At 39.3% G+C, this 20,203-nt stretch overlaps 1 protein-coding gene across 1 annotated transcript; it reads left to right on the forward strand.

The window, feature by feature from the left end:
• Positions 1–733: 733 nt before the first annotated feature.
• On the forward strand, positions 734–4,867 carry LOC131220025 (uncharacterized). The gene is made up of 3 exons (XM_058215002.1): positions 734–928; positions 1,641–1,805; positions 4,739–4,867. Exons 1-3 carry the CDS (start codon positions 734–736, stop codon positions 4,865–4,867), a joined length of 489 nt encoding a protein of 162 aa, XP_058070985.1.
• Positions 4,868–20,203: the final 15,336 nt, after the last annotated feature.

A 20,203-nucleotide genomic window follows, 5' to 3' on the forward strand; every position in this document is an offset into this window, starting at 1 on the left:
ATATGCAGAGATGCCAAGTTTAGAACCTTCTGTGGCAATGCACTGACTAAATATCTCTAAAGAGAAAAAGTCGGTTAAGCAAGTGCAAAGGCGATTTCATCCAGATTTAGTTCCCCTGATAGAAGAAGAGGTGAATAAGTTAATAAAAGTTGGGTTTATCAGGGAGGACAAATATCCCTAGTGGATATCGAACATCGTCCCTGTGAAAAAGAAAAATGGGCAAGACAGGGTTGTGTCGACTTCAGAGATCTAAATGAGGCCTGTCCGAAAGATGATTTTCCTCTCCCGATAACTGAATTACTGATTGATAGTACGACTCAGTATGCATCATGACCTTCATGGACGGCTACGCAGGGTATCATCATATTATAATGACACCTGAAGATGAAGAAGTAACTACATTCAGAACGTCGCTAGGAATTTATTGCTATAAAGTTATGTCGTTCGGTCTCAAAAATGTTAGGGCAACATATTAGAGGGCGATGCAGAACATCTTCCAAGACATGATGCACAAGCATGTTGAATGTTATGTTGATGACTTGGTGGGCAGGTCAGGAGATCATCAGGAGCACCATGAACATTTGGCATCAGTTTTCCGTCGGCTCAGAAAGAAATAGCTAAAGATGAATCCAACTAAATGTGCGTTTGGAGTATCGTCAGGAAAATTTCTCGATTTTGTCATCTGACATAGGGGTATTGAGATTGATCCAAGGATGTCCAGGCTATTCAAAATATGCCGCCACCGAAAACGCTAAAGGAATTAAAGAGTTTGCAAGGAAAGCTGGCATACATTCGCCATTTCATTTCAAATCTAGCAGGGAGATGTCAACCGTTTTCCCATCTGATGAAGAAAGATATAGAATTTGTGTGGGACCAAGCTTGTCAGAATGCGTTTGACTCGATCAAAGAATTGCTGAAACAACCGCTGGTACTGACAACTCCAATAAAAGGGAAACCGCTGATTTTGTATATATCTGCAGCTGAGAATTCTTTAGGAGCTTTGTTAGCTTAGGTAAATGAAGCAGTGAAAGAAACTGCTCTTTATTATTTAAGCCGAACTCTGATGGGTGCAGAATGCAACTATTTTCCGATCGAGAAAGAGTGTTTGGCGTTGATATTTACGGTGCAGAAATTGAGACATTATTGTCTCTCCCATGATATAACTTTGATCTCAAGGGTAGATCCGATAAGGTTTTTGATGACAAGACCGATGTTGTCTGGAAGATTGGCCAAATGGATGTTGTTACTTTCAGAATATACTATTACGTATGAGCTGGCAAAAGCAGTAAAAGGACAAGTAGTGGCGGGCTTCCTTGCAGGGCACCCTGTAGCAGAATGCGAAACGATCAGTGATGACTTTTTGGACGGACAAGTTATGCTAGATGAATCACAAAGCCCATAGCAGATGTATTTTGATGGTGCTGCCCGAGCATCAGGAGCAAGGGCAGAGTGATATTCATTACTCCTCAAGGTGATTTGTTATCGTACTCCTTCACGTTGGGTACTACATGTACAAATAATGAAGCTAAGTATAGAGCCCTCATCATTGGAATGGAAATGGCTCAAGAAATGGAAATCAGAACGCTCATATATTCGGGGATTTTGAATTGATTATAAATCAATTAACGACTGAATTCTAGGTAAGAAAGAAGGAACTTTTGCCATACTGCCGAAAAGCACAGCAGTTGCTAGAACATTTCTATCATGTTGAGATCAAACATGTACCACGATCTGAAAATGCAAGGGCAGACGCCTTGGCTAGTTTGGCAGCGGCTCTGTCTCGCCCAAATCGAAGCCCTCTTCAAGTAACTATAGAAGAAAGATGGTTTTACCATCTCCAAAGATCGTCAAAGAAATCGTTGAAACACTTCCTGTATCATGTTTAGAGATAACGACAGATAATTGGTGTCAACCCTTCATCAATTATCTCAAGTATGACATCCTGCCAGAAGATCCAACGCAAAGACAACAAATTAAGCAACGATCAAATAGATTCATCATATGTAGCGAGGTATTATATAGGAAATCTTATAATGGAATGTTACTACGTTGCTTAGATGAACACGAAGCGGGCTAGACATTGCGAGAAGCACATTCTAGGGGATGCAGGACACATCAAGCTGGCTGAAATCTATTCCATAGAATACATCGAATGGGATATTATTGGCCTTCCATGTTCAAGGATGTGATAGATTATGCGAAGCGGTGTCATGAGTGCCAGATTCATGGAGATGTTATACATGTTCCTCCAGAAGACCTGCATCAGTTAGTCACCTCTTAGCCCTTTTCAGCTTGGGGACTTGACGTTATTGGTCCTATAAATCCACCTTCATCCAAAGGAAAGCAGCATATCTTAGCAGCAACAGATTATTTCTCCAAGTGGACAGAAGCAGTTACTTTACACAATGTCAAAGAGAAAGATGTGGTTAATTTCATCCGGCACGTGATAAACCGTCATGGTCTTCTAAAGAAAATTACTACAGATAATGGCACTTCCTTTAAAAACAGTGGCATGGAAAAGATGTGTCAGAAATTCGGTATTCATCATTCGTTTTCAACACCTTACTATCTGTCGGCCAATGGATTAACAAAAGCATTCAAAAAAAGATAGTCCAAATACTGAAGAAAACGGTAACTAGAAATAAGCGTGACTGGGATGAAAGATTACAAGAAGCATTGTGGGCATACAGAACCACTCACCAGACTGTGACAAAAGAAACACCGTATTCACTGGTATATGGTGTAAAAGCGGTGATCCCGATCGAAAGACAAGTAGCATCACTCAGAGTGGCAGTACATCAGTCTATAATAGACGATGAGAATGAAAAAATAAGGCTGAAAGAACTAGATTTACTCGATGAGAAATGTCTGGCAACCCAACAGCGATTACAATCGTATCAGGCAAGGATATCGACCACCTTTGATAAACGTGTTAAGTATTGCTCTTTGAAAAAATGGGATATGGTGCTGATGTTAAAAAGACTTATAGTGGTCACCCGTCGAACAGGGATCAAATTTGAGCCTAAATGGGATGGGCCTTATATAATAAAAGAAGAATATTCTAATGGCGCATACAGAGTAGTGAATCAAGATGGATAAGGTATCAGTATACCGATCAATGCTCGCTTCATTAAAAGATATCGTCCCTGAAGATGCTACTGATTTTGATCCAGAATATTATCAGCATAATGATTCTATATTAAAAGAGGGCAAGAATGAACAAGACCATGTCTATGTATAGTCAAATGAATGAATAAAGAAGAAATTTGTGAGCATATCAAGACTACATATTAATAAGTGTTGAAAAAAGAAAGTGACCATCATCATCATCAAGCAAGCTCTACAAAATTCTGCTAAAATTGGTATCGTCACCTAGCTGATATATTATGAACAACATAGGCGGATTCTCTTGAAGATATTATCAGAAGTGGTGACATATCAATCTTAGTCAGAGATGTTTTCATTCTCACAACAACGATGATCACGCTTATTATTGTCTTTTAAGGGATTTTAAGGAAGTCTAGCTAAAACCTAAAAGGGCCAGCTACGCTTAAGACCTATCATTTTCACCATTTGGGCAGCAATGAGAGGCCAGTGGCCCTAAAAAGCCCATGAAGGCCATCATATGCATACCCATGCGGGCAGTTGACGAAGCTAGTGAGTAGAAGTCTAAAAGGCTAAAAAGTCCTTAATGGTCAGTCACGCGTGAGAGTAATGTTGACTGTATAGCTTTTCAGTGGCGTCACGGGGAACGGAGGAAAATGCCCTCCCGTGAATGGGCTCGACCTTGCAGACGAAGGAAAAGCGGGCCGCAGTGTGAGCTCTTTGGCCACGTTCATAGATAGGCTAACCATGCGTAAGACCCCCCAGATTTTTGGTTTGATTTCAGTACTAACTCATGAGGAAGGGCTTAAACCTACTCATTGACGAACTAGCGGCCCTAGATTTAGTACCCCAAAGGTCACCTTGCGAGCTCTGTGAACTCTAGAGAGTTACCGCGGCCAATCTTGCGCGTAATTCAAACCGAGTTCACGGCTCCAGTAGCTTCACTGGGCCCCTCTGATGGATCGCGGTTTGTGAACTCCCCAGGCTATGAGAAGTCTAGTGAACTCCTAAGAGTTATAGAGACCTTCATGTGAGACCCGATTCCACTACTCAAGAGTCTAAAAAACTGCATGGGCTCCACTACTCAAGAGCTTAAACTATGTGTAACTGACTAAATTGAAATTTAGCACCGCCAATTAAAACAAAAAATCATATAGGAAATCCTGCATTGACAAGCATAAAATGTTGATGCCTTATAATTAGTTCCCCATTAAATATTATGTCGCGGCTATTCCACAGATCGATATGTTTGAAATTTGTCATGAATTGGAAATTTATGGATACTTCACTGCCTGCACCTCTGGCAGCAGCAGCATCTGCTGCATGTATATATATATATATATATATATATATATATATATATATATATATATATATATAATTGAGAGTAATTGTAACATGATTGTACATGTGACATCTATGTCACGTGTCACTTATATTTAATCATTTAACATAATGACAAGAATCACAAAGTTTCATATGCAAAATATTCAATGTTTGGTATCTTTTAATCTAAAGTCAAATATTTCAGAATATATTTATTCTTCCGAAGAAGACAAGTCTTCGATAATAATATGCTTATCCTTCTGAGATGAATGACAATGGCCTGACATTTCCTACCTTTCTGATGAAGGAGAATTATCGCGTAATATCTGCAAAGGTGGAGGAGGATGGAACTGTAAGGGATCATCATTCTTTGCAGGGAATTCATGAGTATTCGTCAGAGAAGTACCGAAAGTTATCCATCCTTCAAGAACATTAGCAGGCTTTGCTTTGTAAATGCTGTCTTCTAAAGAGATCCTAGTACCAAGTTGATTTGGAAAGGGGGAGGACTCCTTTCTTCAAAATACCCGATGCCCAGATCTTTCTGATAATCTCTAAGGCAAGGAGGGGGAATCCATATGGCATGATCTACTGGATGATAATTGTCTACCAAGTAATGCCGGTAAACCCACCATCACATCCAACAATAAGAAGCGCTAACCAGATAATTGTAGCCAAGAATTATGAAATGTGAAGTCTGAACGATCAAGAGTTGCTTCCATATCAAGGCCCAATTATATGGCCCAATGCCATAACTTCTCATCGTCCTTGTGACAATGTCACGAGTCTCAGTAACGGCTTGATCAAAGCCAAATTGGCGAGCAAACCTACTAGGGTCGTATGGTTCGCGCCAAAATATGCTACCTTCTCTCCATGGAAGAGTACTGGATCTGATAGAAACAAGGAAGGAATGTTCATTAAAAGAGATAGAATCATCATCAATAGCGTCCACATCTTCAGGATAGCTAGTCAATGGAAATTGGTAAAAGTCAATGGGATCATTGGTTTTCATTCTTTTAGAAATCCATCCACTTGATTCCATAATCATATCTCTCAATTGGAAATGTTGAAGAGGAAGCCGATCGGGGTTCGAGTATGCCCTTACAGAGTCAGCAAATGTCCAAGGAAAGTATACTCCTAGCCAAGCTACGAAGAAATGCGAAGGAGCATAGACAGAAAAGGCTTCAGAAATAGGATCTTTTGAACCAGAAATGAAATCTCCGAAGGCGCGACAGAGAGAACACAATACCGGGGGAGCTAATGAATATTTTCGACCTTCTGCCATTGCTCCTACGACCACAAAAAATGAGGGCCTAATAATATCCGCTTGATCAAGATCAGGGAATATCACTAAGCTCAACCAGTAAGCAAGAAAGGCAGCTAATTCACAGGAAGGACTGTATTCCGTTGAATGTTCTGTTTTCTTACGGATGCCTTTGAGTTTTGAATGGTTGTGACCTGCAAAGCTGTCAAGATGAAGATGCAATACTTCAACAAAAATTATTCGCAAGTAGGGTTATAAAAATAGAAATTAAGAGGAAATGAATATACCGCAATTTTTGAGAAAAATGAGCCAACCATTCAAGAGAAGTGACGTGATCCGGATGAGGGAAAGCAGCCAGTGCACTGAAAAGTTCAAGAGTAGTTTTATAAATTTTGGATATAACTCCTCCCATAGACGCAAGAGCAAGCTCTTCATTAGAGGGTATATATGCATCAAAGATATCACCCATGATGGGAAGGCCAACTATACCAAATAAATCCCATAAAGTGATACTTATTTCGCCTAGGGGAAGATGGAATGAGTTGGTGGATGGGGACCAATGATCAAGAAAACATCTGAGGATAATAGCATCTACGCGGAAGCGTTCCGATGTGGCTGTAATTGCATCAGAAAGCATAATCTGATCCACCATGGTACAATGTCTCCTAACAACAGCGCAAGCCCAAGCACTGTAAAACTCACGAATAGACAGTAGGCCTGTAACTATAAATCTCCTTGTACTCTAGGGCAATCTCTCAAGAAAGAAGAGTTGCTGAGTTGTTTCGAAGTAGTGGAAAGGGGCAGGTTGATGAGGATCATAATGTGGACGCAGAAATCTCATCTTGTGAATTCTACCTACTCTTTGACAAAGCCCATTTTCTCCTAGATATCCTCTTAGCATCCTTGGTTCTCTCGTGACCCAGTCATTCGCTGAGATAAAGGTATTTTCTCGGTCAAATTGTGCACAATGTAAAATCGACCAGTGACGCCGTAAATTGATGGGGATAATGATTTGATTACTGGTAAAAGAGTTATGGAGATCCTAGGTTTCTTCATTTGTCTCCACTTGATTCAAAGAATGAAGAAGAGTTTGCTTCAATCCAGAAGAGGATGAATGGTTCTTTCTTCTAGAAGAGGAAGCTAGAGAACGAACCATGATGAATATGGAGTTGAGGGTTTGAAGGAAGTTGAAGAAAAGGTTCAAAGGAAAGTTGAGAAATTAACTGAGTCTTGGTTGCGCGGAACCGTGCAACTGAAGTCCTTTGCACGGGATGGCGCAAAGGCTAAGAAGCTTTGCGCAAACAAGGACTTGTTACGCAGGTTCGCACAAGTGAAGTTAGTTGCGCGGAAAAATTGCAAAGGAGCGAAGGTTCGCTACAGTGCAAATGTGTAGAAAGTGACTAAAGGGTTGGAGTATTTATAGGGTGTGCGGTCGAATGCTATACGCGAGTTTACATTGCGTGGGTCCGCACAAACCCTGTCAAGGTGATTGTTTTTTATCCTTTTCTTTGATTTTGGGGAAACAAAGAAAGGATCAAGGGGGCATCTGTTGAGGCATAAAAAAATGATGATGAAGAAAGGATTGAAGCAAAAGAAGATTGAGAGATAGAAAGAAAATTGAAAAAGAAGAAGAATGAAATAGCTTAAGGTGGGTTGCACGGGTCTGCGCAACTGACGTCCTTTGTGCGGGACCGTGCAACCGAAATAACAATTGCGCAGGTTCGCGCAATGAAATACAGAAGTAGTTCTTTGTGAAAAGATCTAAGGCATTGAAAGGTGGGTCCCATGGCACCTAAATTGAGGTTCCACACATGCGAGGGCCTATAAATACCCCTCCCCTCTTTTGTTTGGACAGATTAAAGATTTTGGAGAGGAAGTAGAGCGAGAAGGAAGATTGAAGGTAGGAGAGGAAGTCCCGGTTGTTTGCGCAGGTCCACAGACCTGGTATCCGTTGTGCAGGTCCGAGCAACCAGACTGCCTTGCAGTCTGTGAAGCTAAAGAGCCGAAATACTGCCAAAATGGCTAATCTTTAGATTTCCTCTGTTCGAAAGCTTCGAGAACCAGAAGCCAGTAGAAGAGATATTTGAGTCATATTCCTCTTAAAGAGATGATCAAATGCTGCTGGATTTGATATCTGACTTGAATATTTGAACTTATTCAATTTGTACATTCTCAATGATCTATCTTAGAATCAAGGGAAGTTTGAGGATGTAAATGAACTCGGTACTAATAGAATGTGATGATTGTCTTTTACTCTCTCTCTATTACGCTTAATAACATAATATTCCAAATCAAATGCTTTTATTTCTTGTTCGAAACAGTCGTATTCCGAGACCATTTGTGCATCTGAAAGCTGAATCATAGTTGTCGGTCTTGAATGTTTCCTTCATCTTCTTACCTGATAGTAACCCTCATAACTCTCTCTCCAGAGGTCTAATTTAGACTATTTCAGGTCATTGGAAAGGTAACTTGTCAAGCTTCTAAATGGGGCCAAAATTGCCTAATTCAGTGACTGTTCGATATCCCAAAAGCAAGTTGGAACCCTTCGATCGTCATTTTTCAATATGGATTGTTAATCTTTCCAAATTGTGTGATCCAATGGAGACGACTATAACTCAATTGTTTGATGTCAGATTGGGTTAATTTTGTGTTACCTGAATGATACTTTAATGCTCTTTCATTCCTGACAGGAATCGTCGTATTCCGAGACCATTTGCGCATCCATAAGTGGGATCGCAGTCGTCAATCCTGAATGTTTCCTTCATCTCCTTGTCCAATAGTAACCCTCATAACTCTCTCTTCAGATGTCGAATTTAGACTATTTCAGGTCAATGGAATGGTAACTTGTCAAGCTTCCAAATGGGACCAAAATTGCCTAATTCAGAGACCGTTTGATATCCCAAAAGCACGTTGGAACTCTTCGATCGTCATTTTTCAATATGGATTGTTAATCTTTCCAAATTACATGATCCAACGGAGATCCCTATAACTCCATCCTTTGATATTGGATTGGGTTAATTTTTGGTTATCTGAATGGTACTTTAATGCTCTTTCATTCCTGATTGGAATCGTCATATTCCGAGACCATTTGAGCATCCGTAAGTGGGATCGCAGTTGTCAGTCCTGAATGTTTCCTTCATCTCCTTTTCAATAGTAACCCTCATAACTCTCTCTTCAGAGGTTGAATTTAGATTATTTTAGGTCATTGGAATGATAGCTTGTCAAGCTTCTAAATGGGATCAAAATTGCCTAATTCAGAGTCCATTCGATATCCCATAAGCACGTTGGAACTCTTCGATCGTCATTTTTCAATATGAATAATTAAGCTTTCCAAATTGTGCGATCCAATGGAGACATATATAACTCCATCCTTTGAGGTCGGATTGGGTCAGTTTTTGGTCATCTGAATGGTACTTTAGTGTTCTTTCATTCTTGACTGGAATCATCGTATTCCGAGGCCATTTGGTCATCCGTGAGTGGGATCGCAGTCGTCGGTCCTGAATGTTTCCATCATCTCCAAATCCAATAGTAACCCTCATAACTCTCTCTTCGTAGGTCGAATTTAGACTATTTCAGGTCACTGGAATGGTAACTTGTCAAGCTTCCAAATGGGAAAAAATTTGCCAAATATTGAGACCGTTCGATATCCCAAAAGCACGTTGGAACTCTTTGTTCATCATTTTTCAATATGGATTATTATTGTTTCCAAATTGCGCGATCCAACGGAGACGCCTATAACTCCATCATTTAATGTCAGATTTGGTCGATTTTTGGTCATCTAAATGGTACTTTAGTACTCTTTAATTCTTAATTGGAATCATCGTATTCCGAAACCATTTGGGCATCCGTAAGTGGGGTCGCAGTCGTCGGTCCTAAATGTTTCCTTCATCTCCTTGTCCAATCATAACACTCATAACTCTCTCATAGGAGGTCGAATTTAGACTATTTTAGGTCATTGGAATGGTAACTTGTCAAGCTTCCAAATGAGACCAAAATGGCCTAATTCAGAGACTATTCGATATCCCAAAGGCACGTTGAAACTCTTCAATCGTCATTTTTCAATATGGATTGTTAATCCTTCTAAATTGCGCTATCCAACGGAGACGCCCATAACACCATCATTTGATGTTGGATTGGGTCAATTTTTGGTCATTTGAATGGTATTTTAGTACTCTTTCATTCATGAATGGAATCGTCATATTTTGAGACCATTTAGGCATTTGTAAGTTGGATCGCAGTCGTCGGTCCTGAATGTTTCCTCCATCTTCTTGTCCAATATTGACCCTTATAACTCTCTCTTCAAAGGTCGAATTTAGACTATTTCAGGTCATTGGAAAGCTAACTTCTCAAGCTTCGAAATGGGGCTAAAATTGTCTAATTTAGAGACTGTTCGATATTCCAAAAGCACGTTGGAACTCTTCGATCGTCATTTTTCAAAATGGATTGTTAATATTTCCAAATTGCACGATCCAATCAAGATGCCTATAACTCCATCCTTTGATGTCGGATTGGGTCAATTTTTGGTCATCTGAATGGTACTTTAGTGCACTTTTATTCCTGAATGGAATCGTTGTATTCCGAGACCATTTGGGCATCCGTAAATGGGATCGCAGTCGTCGGTCCTGAATGTTTCCTTCATCTCCTTGTCTAATAGTAACCCTCATAACTCTCTCTTCAATGGTCGAATTTAGACTATTTCAGGTAATTGGAATGGTTACTTGTCAATCTTCTAAATGGGACCAAAATTGCCTAATTCAGAGACCGTTCGATATACCAAAAGCAGATTAGAACTCTTCATTCGTCATTTTTCAATATGGATTGTTAATCTTTCCAAATTGCGCGATCCAACGGAGACGCATATAACTCCATCATTTGATGTCGGATTGGGTCAATTTTAGTCATCTAAATGATACTTTAGTGCTCTTTAATTCTTAACTGGAATCATTGTATTTCGAGACCATTTGGGCATCTGTAAGTGGGATCATAGTCGTCGGTCCTGAATGTTTCTTTCATCTCCTTGTCCAAAAATAACCCTCATAACTCTCTCTTCAGGCGTCGAATTTAGATTATTTCAGGACATTGGAATGGTAACTGGTCAAGCTTCCAAATGGGACCAGAAGTGCCTAATTCAGAGACCGTTCGATATCCCAAAAGCTTGTTGGAACTCTTCAATCGTCATTTTTCAATATGGATTGATAAACTTTCCAAATTTCGCGATCAACGGAGATACCTATAACTCCATCATTTGATGTTGGATTTGGTCATCTGAATGGTACTTTAGTGCTCTTTTATTCCTGACTAGAATCCTCATATTCCGATACCATTTGGGCATCCGTAAGTTGTATCACAATCGTCGGTCCTGAATGTTTCCTTCATATTCTTGTCCAATAGTAACCCTCGTAACTCTATCTTCAGAGGTTGAATTTAGACTACTTCAGGACATTGGAATGGTAACTTGTCTAGCTTCCAAATGGGACCAGAATTGCCTAATTTAGAGTCCGTTCGATATCCCATAAGCACATTAGAACTCTTTGATCATCATTTTTCAATATGGATTATTAATCTTTCCAAATTATGCGTTCCAACGGAGACGCCTATAACTCCATCCTTTGATATCGGATTGGGTCAATTTTTGGTCATCTGAATGGTACTTTAGTACTCTTTCATTCTTGACTGGAATCGTCATATTCCAAGATCATTTGGTCATCTGTAAGTGGGATCGTAGTCGTCGGTCCTGAATGTTTCCATCATCTCCAAGTCCAATAGTAACCCTCATAACTCTCTCTTCAGAGGTCGAATTTAGACTATTTCAGGTCACTAATGGTAACTTGTTAAGCCTCCAAATGGGACTAAAATTGTCTAATTCAGAGACCATTCGATATCTCAAAAACACGTTGGAACTCTTTATTCATCATTTTTTCAATATGGATTGTTACTGTTTCCAAATCGTACGATCCAACAGAGACGCCTTTAACTCCATCATTTGATGTCGAATTGGGTCCTTTTTTGGTCATCTGAATGATAATATAGTGCTCTTTAATTCTTGATTGGAATCATCGTATTCTGAGACCATTTGGGCATCCGTAAGTTGGGTCACAGTCGTTGGTCCTGAATATTTCCTTCTTCTCCTTGTCCAATAATAACCCTCATAACTCTCTCTTTAGAGGTCAAATTTAGACTATTTCAGATCATTGGAATGGTAACTTGTCAAGCTTCCAAATGGGACCAAAATTGCCTAATTCAGAGACCATTCGATATCCCAAAGGCACATTGGAACTCTTCAGTCGTCATTTTTCAATCTGGATAGTTAATCTTTCCAAATTCTGCTATCCAATATAGATGCCTAGAACACCACCATTTGATGTCGGATTGGGTCGATTTTTGGTCATCTGAATGGTACTTTAATGCTCTTTAATTCTTGATTGGAATCATCGTATTCCGAGACCATTTGGGCATCAGTAAGTTGGATTGCAGTCGTCGGTCCTAAATGTTTCCTTCATCTTCTTGTCCAATAATAACCGTCATAACTCTCTCTTCAGAGGTCGAATTTAGACTATTTCAAGTCATTGGAAAGCTTCCAAATGAGGCCAAATTTGTCTAATTCAGAGATCGTTTGATATCCCAAAAGTACATTGGAACTCTTCGATCATCATTTTTCAATATGGATTGTTAATCTTTCCAACTTGCGCGATCTGATAGAGACGCCTATAACATCCTTTAATATCGGATTGGGTCAATTTTTGGTCATCTGAATGGTACTTAGTGTTCTTTTATTCCTGACTAGAATCGTCGTATTCCGAGACCATTTGGGAATCCATAAGTGGGATCGTAGTCATCGGTCCTGAATATTTTCTTCATCTCCTTGTCTAATAGTAACCCTCACAACTCTCTCTTCAAAGGTCAAATTTAAACTATTTCAGGTCATTCGAATGGCTACTTGTCAAGCTTCCAAATAGGATGAAAATTGCCTAATTCAGAGACCGTTCGATATCTCAAAAACACGTTGGAACTCTTCGTTCGTCATTTTTCAATATGGATTGTTAATCTTTTCAAATTGCACAATCCAACAGAGACGACTATACCTCCATCATTTGTTGTTGGATTTGGTCTATTTTCAGTCATCTAGATGGTACTTTAGTACTCTAACATTCCTAACTGGAATTGTTGTATTCCGAGACCATTTGGGCATCCGTAAGTTGTATCGCAGTCGTCGGTCCTGAATGTTTCCATCATCTTCTTGTCCAATAGTAACCCTCATAACTCTCTCTTCAGAGGTCTAATTTAGACTATTTCAGGACGTTGGAATGGTAACTTGTCAAGCTTCCAAATGGGACTAAAATTGCCTAATTCAGAGACCGTTCAAAAACCCAAAAGCACGTTGGAACTCTTTGTTCGTCATTTTCAATATGGATTGTTAATCTTTCCAAATTGCGCGATCCAACGGAGACGCCTATAACTCCATCCTTTGATGTCGGATTAGGTCAATTTTTGGTCATCAGAATGGTATTTTAGTGGCCTTTCATGCTTGACTGGAATCGTCATATTCCACGACCATTTGGGCATCTGTAAGTAGGATCGCAGTCGTCGGTCCTGAATGTTTTCTTCATCTCCAAAAATAACCCTCATAACTCTCTCTTAAGAGGTCGAATTTAGACTATTTCAGGTCATTGGAATGGTAACTTATCAAGCTCCCAAATGGGGCCAAAATTTCCTAATTCAGAGGCCACTCGATATACCAAAAGAATGTTGGAACTCCTCGTTTGTCATTTTTCAATATGGATTGTTAATCTTTTGAAATTGCATGATCCAACTGAGACACCTATAACTCCACCATTTGAAGTCGATTTTTACCCATTTGAATGGTACATTAGTGCTCTTTCATTCCTCATTGGAATCCTCGTATTTCGAGACCATTTGGACATCTGTAAGTGGGATCGTAGAAGTCGTTCCTGAATGTTTTCATCATCTTCTTGTACAATAGTAACCCACGTAACTCTCTCTTCAGAGGTTGAATTTAGACTATTTCAGTTCATTGGAATTGTAACTTGTCAAGCTTCCAAATGCGAATAAAATTGCCTAATTCAGAGACCGTTCGATATCCCAAAAGCACGTTGAAACTCTTCGATCATCATTTTTCAATATGGATTGTTAATCTTTCCAAATTGCACGACCCAACGGAGACGCCTATAACTCCATCATTTGATATCATATTGCGTCAATTTTTGGTCATTTGAATGGTAATTTAGTGCTCTTTAATTCTTGATTAGAATTAATGTATTCCGATAACATTGGGGCATCCGTAAGTGGGATCACAATCGTCAGTCCTGAACGTTTCCTTCATCTCCTTGTCCAATAATAACCTTCATAACTCTCTCTTTAGAGGTCGAATTTAGACTATTTCAGGTCATTGGAATGGTAACTTGTCAAGCTTCCAAATAGGACAAAAATTGCCTAATTCAGAGAACGTTCGATATCCCAAAGGCACGTTGGAACTCTTCAATCGTCATTTTTCAGTATGGATCGTTAATCTTTCCAAATTGCGTTATCCAATGGAGACGCCTATAACACCATCATTTGATGTCAAATTGGGTCAATTTTTGGTCATCTGATTGGTACTATAGTGCTCTTTCATTCCTGACTGGAATCGTCATATTCCACGACCATTTCGGCATCCGTAAGTTGGATCGCAATCATCGGTCTTGAATATTTCCTTCATCTTCTTGTCTAATAATAACCCTCATAACTCTCTCTCCAGAGGTCAAATTTAGACTAATTCATGTCATTGGAAAGGTAACTTGTCAAGCTTCCAAATGAGGCCAAATTTACCTAATTCAGAGACCGTTTGATATCCCAAAAGCACGTTGATATTCTTCGATCGTCATATTTCAATATGGATTGATAATCTTTCTAAATTGTACGATCCAACGGAGATGCCTATAACTCTATCCTTTTATGTTGGATTGGGTGGATTATTGATCATCTGAATGGAACTTGAGTGCTCTTTCATTCCAAATTGGAATCGTCGTATTCCTAGACCATTTGGTCACCCATAAGTGCGATTGCATTTGTCGGTCCAAAATGTTTCCTTCATCTCCTTGTCCAATTGTAACCCACTTAACTCTCTCTTCAGAGGTTAGACTATTTCAGGTAATTGGAATGGTAACTTGTCAAGCTTCCAAATGGGACCAAAATTGTCTAATTCAGAGACCGTTCGATATCCCAAAGGCACGTTGGAACACTTCGATCGTCATTTTTCAATATGGATCGTTAATCTTTCCAAATTGTGCTATCCAATGGAGACGCCTATAACACCATCATTTGATGTCAGATTGGGTCAATTTTTGGTCATTTGAATGGTACTTTAGTTCTCTTTCATTCTTAACTAGAATCGTTGTATTCCGGGACCATTTGGGCATCCGTAAGTTGGATCGCAGTCATCAGTCCTAAATGTTTTCTTCATCTTCTTGTCCAATAATAATCCTCATAACTCTCTCTTCAGAGATCGAATTTAGACTATTTCATGTCATTGGAAAGGTAACTTGTCAAGCTTCCAAATGAGGCCAAATTTGCCTAATTCAGAGACCGTTTGATATCCCCAAAGCACGTTGGAACACTTCGATCATCATTTTCAATTTGGATTGTTAATCTTCCCAAATTGCACGATCCAACTGAAACGCCTATAACTCCATCCTTTGATGTTTGATTGGGGGGGTTATTGGTCATCTGAATGGAACTTTAGTGCTCTTTCATTCTTGATTGGAATTGTCATATTCCGAGACCATTTGCTCATCTGTAAGTGGGATCACAGTCATCAGTCCAAAATATTTCCTTCATCTCCTTGTCCAATAGTAACCCACTTAACTATCTCTTCAAAGGTCAAATTTAGACTATTTCAGGTCATTGGAATGGTAACTTGTCAAGCTTCCAAATGGGACCAAAATTGCCGAATTCAGAGAACGTTCGATATCCCAAAAGCACGTTGGAACTCTTGGATCGTCATTTTTCAATATGGATTGTTAATCTTTCCAAATTGCACAATCAAACGGAGATGCCTATAACTCCATCATTTGATGTTGGATTGGGTTGATTTTTCGTCATCTGAATGGTACTTTAGTGCTCTTTCATTCCTGATTGGAATCATCGTATTCCGATACCATTTGGGCATCTGTAAGTTGTATTGCAGTCGTCGGTCCTAAATGTTTCCTTCATCTTCTTGTCCAATAATAACCCTCATAGCTCTCTCTTCAGAGGTCAAATTTAGACTATTTCAAGTCATTAGAAAGGTAAGTTGTCAAGCTTAAATTAGACCAAAATTACCTAATACAGAGACCGTTCGATATCCTAAAAGCACGTTGGAACTCTTGGATCATCAATTTTCAATATGGATTGTTAATCATTCCAAATTGCTCGATCCAATGGAGACACCTATAACAACATCCTTGATGTCAGATTGGGATAATTTTTGGTCATCTAATTGGTACTTCAGTGCTTTTTCAGTCCTGACTAGAATTGTTGTTTTGAGACCATTTAGGCATCCATAAGTGGGATCGCAATCGTCAGTCCTGAATGTTTCCTTCATCTCCTTGTCTAATAGTAACCATCATAACTCTCTCTTCAAAGGTCGAATTTAGACTATTTCAGGTCATTGGAATGGTTACTTGTCAAGCTTCCAATTGGGAGCAAAATTGCCTAATTTAGAGACCGTTCGGTATCCCAAAAGCACGTTGGTACTCTTCGTTCGTCATTTTTCTATATGGATTGTTAATCTTTCCAAATTGCGTGATCCAACGTAGACGCTTATAACTCCATAATTTGATGTCGGATTGGGTCGAGTTTTGGTCATCAGAATGGTATTTTAGTGCTCTTTCATGCTTAACTAGAATCGTCATATTCTGAGACCATTTGGGCATCCGTAAGTGGGATCGTAGTCATCGGTCCTGAATGTTTCCTTCATCTCCAAAAATAATCCTCAACTCTATCTTAAGAGGTCGAATTTGGACTATTTTAGGTCATTGGAATGGTAACTTATCAAGCTTCCAAATGGGGCCAAAATTGCCTAATTCAGAGGCTGCTCAATATCCCAAAAGAATGTTGGAACACCTCGTTTGTCATTTTTCAATATGGATTGTTAATCTTTTGAAATTGCATGATCCAACTGAGACACCTATAACTCCATCATTTGAAGTCGATGTTTACCCATTTGAATGGTACATTTGTGCTCTTTCATTCCTCATTGGAATCCTCATATTCCGAGACCATTTGGGCATCTGTAAGTGGGATCGTAGACGTCGGTCCTGAATGTTTCCATCATCTTCTTGTGCAATATAACCCACATAACTCTCTCTTCAGAGGTCAAATTTAGACTATTTCAGTTCACTGGAATTGTAACTTGTCAAGCTTCCAAATGCGAATAAAATTACCTAATTCAGAGACCGTTCAATATCCCAAAAGCACGTTGAAACTCTTCAATTGTCATTTTTCAATATGGATTGTTAATCTTTCCAAATTGTGCGACCCAACAGAGACGCCTATAACTCCATCGTTTGATATCAGATTGCGAAAATTTTTGGTCATCTGAATGGTAATTTAGTGCTCTTTAATTGTTGATTAGAATCAATGTATTCCGATACCATTGGGGCATCCGTAAGTGGGTTCGCAATCGTCAATCCTGAATGTTTCTTTCATCTCCTTGTCCAATAATAACCTTCATAACTCTCTCTCTTCAGAGGTCGAATTTAGACTATTTCAGGTCATTAGAATGGTAACTTGTCAAGCTTTCAAATGGGACCAAAATTGCTTAATTCAGAGACCGTTCGATATCCCAAAGGCACGTTGGAACTCTTCAATCGTCATTTTTCAGTATGGATTGTTAATCATTCCAAATTGCGCTATCCAATGGAGACACCTATAACACCATCATTTGATGTCGGATTGGGTCGATTTTTGGTCATCTAAATGATACGTTAGTGCTCTTTCATTCTTGACTAGAATCGTTGTATTCCGGGACCATTTGGGCATCCGTAAGTTGGATTGCAGTTGTCGGTCCTGAATGTTTCCTTCATCTTCTTGTCCAATAATAACCCTCATAACTCTCTCTTCAAAGGTCAATTTTAGACTATTTCATGTCATTAGAAAGGTAACTTGTCAAGCTTCCAAATGAGGCCAAATTTACCTAATTCAGAGACCGTTTGATATCCCAAAAGCACGTTGGGACTCTTCGATCGTCATATTTCAATATGGATTGTTAATCTTTCCAAATTGCATGATCCAAGGGAGACGCCTATAACTCCATCCTTTTATGTTGGATTGGGTGGATTATTGGTCATCTGAATGGAACTTTAGTGCTCTTTCATTCCAGACTAGAATCATCGTATTCCGAGACCATTTGGTCATCCGTAAGTGGGATTGCAGTCGTCGGTCGAAAATGTTTCCTTCATCTCCTTGTTCAATTGTAACCCACTTAACTCTCTCTTCAGAGGTCAAATTTAGATATTTCAGGTAATTGGAATGGTAACTTGTCAAGCTTCCAAATGGGACCAAAATTGCCAAATTCAGAGACCGTTCGATATCCCAAAGGCACGTTGGAACACTTCGATCGTCATTTTTCAATATGCATCGTTAATCTTTCCAAATTGCGTTATCCAATGGAGACGCCTATAACACCATCATTTGATGTCGGATTGGGTTGATTTTTGGTCATCTGAATGGTACTTTAGTGCTCTCTCATTCCTAACTAGATTCGTCGTATTCCGGGACCATTTGGGCATCTGTAAGTTGGATCGCAGTCATCAGTCCTGACTATTTCCTTCATCTTCTTGTCCAATAATAACCCTCATAACTATCTCTTCAGAGGTCGAATTTAGACTATTTCATGTCATGGGAAAGGTAACTTGTCAAGCTTCCAAATGAGGCCAAATTTGCCTAATTCAGAGACCGTTTGATATCCCCAAAGCACGTTGGAACTCTTCGATCATCATTTTCAATATGGATTGTTAATATTTTCAAATTGCACGATCCAACGGAGATGCCTGTAACTCCATCCTTTGATGTTTGATTGGGGGGATTATTGGTCATCTGAATAGAACTTTAGTGCTCTTTCATTCTTGACTGGAATTGTCGTATTCCGAGACCATTTGGTCATCTGTAAGTGGGATCGCAGTCGTCGGTCCAAAATGTTTCCTTCATCTCCTTGTCCAATAGTAACCCACTTAACTATCTCTTCAAAAGTCGAATTTAGACTATTTAAAGTCATTGGAATGGTAACTTGTCAAGCTTTCAAATGGGACTAAAATTGCCGAATTCTGAGAACGTTCGATATCCCAAAAGCACGTTGGAACTCATTGATCGTCATTTTTCAACATGAATTGTTAATCTTTCCAAATTGCCCGATCCAACAGAGACGCCTATAACTCCATCATTTGATGTTGGATTGGGTTGATTTTTCGTCATCTGAATGGTACTTTAGTGCTCTTTTATTCCTGATTGGTATGTCGTATTTCGATACCATTTGAGCATCTGTAAGTTGTATTGTAGTCGTCGGTCCTAAATGTTTCCTTCATCTTCTTGTCCAATAGTAATCCTCATAGCTCTCTCTTCAGAGGTCAAATTTAGACTATTTCAAGTCATTAGAAAGGTAAGTTATCAAGCTTCCAAATTAGACCAAAATTACCTAATATAGAGACCGTTCGATATCCCAAAAGCACGTTGGAACTCTTGGATTGTCATTTTTCAATATGGATTGTTAATCATTCCAAATTGCTCGATCCAACGGAGACGCCTATAACAACATCCTTTGATGTTAGATTGGGATAATTTTTGGTCATCTGATTGGTACTTCAGTGCTCTTTCATTCCGGACTGGAACTGTCGTATTTTGAGACCATTTGGGCATCCATAAGCGGGATCGCAGTCGTCATTCCTGAATGTTTCCTTCATCTCCTTGTCTAATAGTAACCATCATAACTCTCACTTCAAAGGTCGAATTTAGACTATTTCAGGTCATTGGAATGGTTACTTGTCAAGCTTCCAAATGGGAGAAAAATTGCCTAATTTAGAGACCGTTCGGTATCCCAAAAGCATGTTGGTACTCTTCGTTCATCATTTTTCTATATGGATTGTTAATCTTTCTAAATTGCGCGATCCAACGAAAATGCCTATAACTCCATCATTTGATGTCGGATTGGGTCGATTTTTAGTCATCTAAATGGTTCTTTAGTACTCTTTAATTCTTAATTGGAATCGTCATATTCCTAGACAATTTGGGTATCCGTAAGTGGGATCGGAGTCGTCATTCTTGAATGTTTCCTTCATAACTCTCATAACTCTCTCTTCAGAGGTCGAATTTAGACTATTTTAGGTCATTGGAATGGTAACTTGTCAAGCTTCCAAATGGGACTAAAGCTGCCTAATTTGGTGATAGTGCGATATCCCAAAAGCATGTTGGAACTCTTCGATCGTCATTTTTCAATATGGATTGTTAGTCTTTCCAAATTGCGCGATCCAATGGAGATGC

The sequence above is a fragment of the Magnolia sinica genome, chromosome 12, assembly GCF_029962835.1.
Source record: "Magnolia sinica isolate HGM2019 chromosome 12, MsV1, whole genome shotgun sequence".
In the NCBI taxonomy this organism is placed as follows: domain Eukaryota; kingdom Viridiplantae; phylum Streptophyta; class Magnoliopsida; order Magnoliales; family Magnoliaceae; genus Magnolia; species Magnolia sinica.

What these genes read in the sequence shown, in the direction of transcription:
- LOC131220025 (XM_058215002.1), top strand. Translation starts at nt 734, where the DNA reads ATGCCGCCACCGAAAACGCTAAAGGAATTAAAGAGTTTGCAAGGAAAG. An exon ending in AATTGCTGAAACAACCGCTG is followed by an intron (nt 929 to 1,640) that starts GTACTGACAACT and finishes ACTGAATTCTAG; the next exon opens with GTAAGAAAGAAGGAACTTTT. An exon ending in CAAATCGAAGCCCTCTTCAA is followed by an intron (nt 1,806 to 4,738) that starts GTAACTATAGAA and finishes TTTCTGATGAAG; the next exon opens with GAGAATTATCGCGTAATATC.